General features: G+C 45.1%; 1 protein-coding gene across 1 annotated transcript in view; it reads left to right on the top strand.

The window, feature by feature from the left end:
- Positions 1–150: 150 nt before the first annotated feature.
- Positions 151–5,000, top strand: part of cdh11 (cadherin 11, type 2, OB-cadherin (osteoblast)) — a 20,377-nt gene continuing 15,527 nt past the window's right edge. Inside the window, exons 1-3 of the mRNA XM_034552463.1 lie at positions 151–523; positions 1,878–1,997; positions 3,538–3,705. Of these exons, the coding sequence (XP_034408354.1) occupies positions 151–523; positions 1,878–1,997; positions 3,538–3,705 (661 nt within the window). The remainder of the gene's footprint in view (positions 524–1,877; positions 1,998–3,537; positions 3,706–5,000) is intronic.

Genomic DNA, 5,000 nt, shown 5'->3' on the forward strand with positions numbered 1-5,000 from the left:
TTTTTCCTTTTTCTCGTTAACGTTTGCTTCTTTAATTCGTCGTCTTGAGAAGTAGACGTCTCTCTTTCTCTTCCACTCCATCGGACATCCAGATGTTGTCCGACGCCACACACACACACACACACACACACACACACATGCCTTTTGCACATGTCTATGTGTGTCTCACACACTTCTTGTATCTCACCCTCTTCTCCCTCCTCCTCCTCCTCCTTTCCCCTACTCCAGCTCCACTCGGACGTCGACTCGGGCGTCGGCAACATCAAGTACATCCTGTCCGGCGAAGGCGCCGGAACGATCTTCGTCATCGACGACAAGACGGGCAACATCCACGCCACCAAGACCCTGGACCGCGAGGAGCAGGCCCAGTACACGCTGACGGCCCAGGCCGTGAACCGGGACACCAATAAGCCCCTGGAGCCTCCGTCGGAGTTCATCGTGAAGGTCCAGGACATCAACGACAACCCTCCCGAGTTCCTCCACGGGCCGTACTACGCCAGGGTGCCCGAGATGTCCAATGTCGGTGAGTAGGACGGAGAGGAAAAGGTGGAAGGGGAGGTTTAGGATATTTGAATATGAAATACTGTGGAATGACGATAGTCGTAAAAGTCTAGAACAGCCTCTTGGAAGATATATGCACGTTAGCTAGGCATGCTGTTAGCGTACATTGTCTGTACTTGCAGTATTTCTGATTTTTAATTGGCTTCAAATGCTTGTTAATGCTGCATTACATTTTAAGTGTATATGTCAGTAAAACTGAGCAGCAGAAAAGTTTTCCTTTGCAAATATCGAGTAAAAAAAAAAAAAAAAAGCTCTCCGTCGCATATCGAGTGGCGTTTCTTAATGAAGTCACAGTCTGTTTGTTTGTCTGCTTAAGAGCCTTTTTTTTCATACATTATTAATTATCGCTGAAACCTGACCACAGGAAGTGGGACAGAGAAGCGAAGGGAAAAAGAAGAAAAAAACAGATGGTATCATCCGCCGACACATTCAGAGCCCCAAAGGGCCTTTTTTAAAAAAAAATTTGTACGTGGTGAAAAAATAATGGCCTCATCCAGGAGCAAGGAAATATTTAGCACCGTGTTGGGCCCGTCTCCTCAGAGCCTCCTTCACTTAGAGCTTCTGATCTTGATAGATTTTTCCTTTTCAAAAATATTATGTGGTCTTGGAGAGTCTTACAACCGAGGCAGACCCGAAATGAACCACACTGGCAGTGTGTAAGACGGAGAAATCCTTTCTCTGAATGGACCGGACTTCGAAAAGAAAGACCCTGAATACAGAGGGGAAGGGGGGGGTTGCCTCATCGTCCACAACCGGGGAAGTGGAACAGAAAGAAAAGCTGTAATTTGACTAACTAGGTATGTGTTCCCTCATGGACGTCAGAACTGGAACGGATTGCGAAGGGAAAATCTCATTTCTTGGTAATTTACCCATAGTGCACTTCAGGTAGCCCGAATGAGACCGGGGAATGAGTGAAAATTTGATTACATGTATTTGTCTTCATCAGTTAGTCACGAGTTGTGTCACATTTTGAACAAAAGGCTTAAAATGTGTCAAAGTTCAGTAAACAGAGATTTAACAAATCCAGGGGTTGTAGAACTCCGTCACCCCAAGGAGGGAATATGATGTTTTATTTAAATCATGAAAAGCACCCAAAAAATTTGGAGAGTGGACGTTTCCACCAAATGATGAAATATAGAGAAATATAGGAGTTTGAGACCAGCCTCGCGGGAGCAGTTCAGCCGCGGTGTCTCGGGTGAGCGTTTCCCCATTCCCCTCCCCTCGTCCGGCCCGGCGGAGGCGGGTTGAATCGACGCGGGCGATTCGCCGAGGTAGGGCCCGCCCTCCTGACGCGTCTGTCATGTCCGTTCCCGTAGGTACGTCGGTGATGCAGGTGACGGCGTCGGATGCTGACGACCCCACCTACGGCAACAGCGCCAGGCTGGTGTACAGCATCCTGCAAGGACAGCCGTACTTCTCCGTGGAGTCTCAGACGGGTGAGGATGAAGACATTCACACCACAACCACATGCAGCATCGTGCAAACATCACAACAAACACAACGAACATCCTGCAAGTAGTGACACCTTCTGGTTGTATAGAAGTCCATGCTTCATGCGTTAAAGCTGCATTCTCTTTACTGACCACCAGGCGGCGACTCCTCTGGTTGTATAGAAGTCTATGCTTCATGCGTTAAAGCTGCATTCTCTCTACTGACCACCAGGGGGCGACTCCTCTGGTTGTATAGAAGTCTATGCTTCATGCGTTAAAGCTGCATTCTCTCTACTGACCACCAGGGGGCGACTCCTCTGGTTGTATAGAAGTCTATGCTTCATGTGTTAAAGCTGCATTCTCTCTACTGACCACCAGGGGGCGACTCCTCTGGTTGTATAGAAGTAGAAAAAGAGAACGGAGAGACGACGGAGAGATACATTTGGTTCAGAGAGAGTGAGTTCATGGAAAGAGAGAGTGTGTTGAGGGAGAGAGAGAGAGATTTGGGTAGAGTAAATCTGGCTAATCAAACCAGTGTTGGGTATTTGACTGGCTCAAATCCATAGCTCACATTTCTAATTGGTTTGGAGATTATCAGCTTTGCACGCTGTCACACACACACACACACACACACACACACACACACACACACACACACACACACACACACACATGCATGCAAACATACACACTTGGCATAATATGACAGGAGAAAGCCTCAACTCCAGACACTGCGGCGAGGCATGTCGGGGGGGGGGGGGGGGGGGAGAGATGGAAAGAGAGAGATGAAGAGAGAGAGATGGAAAGAGAGAGATGAAGAGAGAGAGAGAGAGATGGAAAGAGAGAGAGAGATGGAAAGAGAACGGTCGCTGATGAATTAAACAGAAAGCCAAGATTACTGCGACTCGAGTTCTCATTCATTTGACTGATGAGCAAAAATCTAATATTTTATATTTCACACTGAGTTTCTTTCTTCTGTTTATCAAGTTGGACTTTTTTTTAAATATCCAAATAATCTTTTTTTTTAAATGCATCACTTCAGTCATCTTGATGTATTGAAAAGGGTCATTATGTTATAAAAAAAGTCCTGAAAAGGTCATGAGATATATATATATATATATATATATATATATATATATATATATATATATATATATATATATATATATATATAGGGAAAAAGTTCTTGGATTATATGTTGTAAAAAGAAATGGAAAATTCTAACTGTAATATTTAAAAAAAGAAGAAGAAAAAAGTACATTAAATGTACTAAAAAAAGCCAAAATATAGTATGTGACACAAAGTCTTGTTTCAGTCACAGTATAGTATGGTATTAAATAAATATTAACAAAAACATAGTATAGTATGTTGGAAAAAACGATGGTACGTCAAAAAAAAAAACACATTAAAAAAGTAATAGTATTAGCAGTATCATAACAAAGTCATTAAAAAAAAAGCCTAGGTGTGGAATGTCGAAAAAAATATATATATATAAATAAAGTCTTCCGATTGTCAAAAATTGATGTTTAAAAATCTTTCCGATCAGGCATAATTCGGACCGCCTTGCCCAACATGGACCGCGAGGCCCGCCAGGAGTACGACGTCCTCATCCAGGCCAAAGACATGGGCGGTCACATGGGGGGGCTGTCGGGGACCACCCAGGTGAAAATCACCCTCACGGACGTCAACGACAACCCGCCGAAGTTCCCACAGAGTGAGTACGAGCACCTCCCGTCCATCTGTAACGTGCACTGTCACGTGCACTGTAGACGTGCACTGTAGACGTGCTCCTCTGCTCCTTCAGGAGGCGTGAACGTGTCACATCGGCCACATTACACAGTAATGCCTGAACACCCCCCCCCCCCCCCCCCCCCCCCCCGCAGCTTCTTTAAGCCTTTTCTGTGCATGTGGGTTATGTCTGTCCTGTGTGTGTGTGTGTGTGTGTGTGTGTGTGTGTGTGTGTGTGTGTGTGCGCGCACATCATTCCATGTGTGCATATAACCCAGAAAACATGTCGCTCGCTATAACCAGACGCTTGGGAAGTCACTGTAGGGGGCCCACAAGATAACTTGAGAAATCAATTATTAAAAGGTTATTTACTGGCCCCCCTGCAATGTCCTCGGGCCTGTGTGTGTGTGTGTGTGTGTGTGTGTGTGTGCGCGTGTGTGTGTGTTTAAACCTCTCCTTGGGACACTTGGTGAATTACTGATTTTCTGAGCAATAAAAAGTCTTGAAATATTTAGCTTGGGTTTGTCAAAAGCTGCAGATTTGATGTTTAAAGAAGAAGAAGGAAAAAAAAAAACATGACATTTTGAATTCTTAATTTGGGTAATTTGCATAAGAACCCAGAACCGTAACCGTTTCAAATAGGTTGTTTCTGCAGGTATTCTTACATTCTGTGATTCATCTTCTACTTTGTTGGTGTCACAACGGACTAAAAGGTCAGATAATGCTAATAAAGTGCATTAAATAGATGGTAAATATGCCTGGACAGCATGTTTAATCAAAGATTCCTCCTAGATAGAAACAAGAGGATATTTTGTCTATTTTTTTATTGTCTCCAGTCGTCTTCTACGTCCGATGTAGTTGTTTATTTTTTCATCCTTCCTCTCCTCCCGTGGCTCAGAGCAGAGCAACTCCTGGAAGAGGTTCAGCAAGAGGAGCTGCAAGAATGGATGGAGTGAAGGGGGGGAGGAGGAGAGGAGAGGAGGGCTCAGGATTTAGTAGCCTGTGGAGGAGCTGAACATGGCGAGGAAGGAGAGAGCAGACGCAGGGAGGGAGGGAGGGAGGGAGGGAGAGAAGACACAAGAAAGAAGGAAAGAGACCGAGCTGACTGCGCTCCGAAGCTAAAAATCTCATTCTGCAAGTACGACAATGCAACGTTTTGAAAGAGTTTTACGGGCCGAGCCGTCGCATCGGATGCATTTAGACTCATCGGCTGCAAAGTGGCCACAAACGGGCGCTGAAGACGAGTTAACTGGGGGCCCTGAAGTCGGGAGTCGGTAGATT

Source organism: Cyclopterus lumpus, chromosome 15 (genome assembly GCF_009769545.1).
Source record: "Cyclopterus lumpus isolate fCycLum1 chromosome 15, fCycLum1.pri, whole genome shotgun sequence".
Taxonomy (NCBI): Eukaryota; Metazoa; Chordata; class Actinopteri; order Perciformes; family Cyclopteridae; genus Cyclopterus; species Cyclopterus lumpus.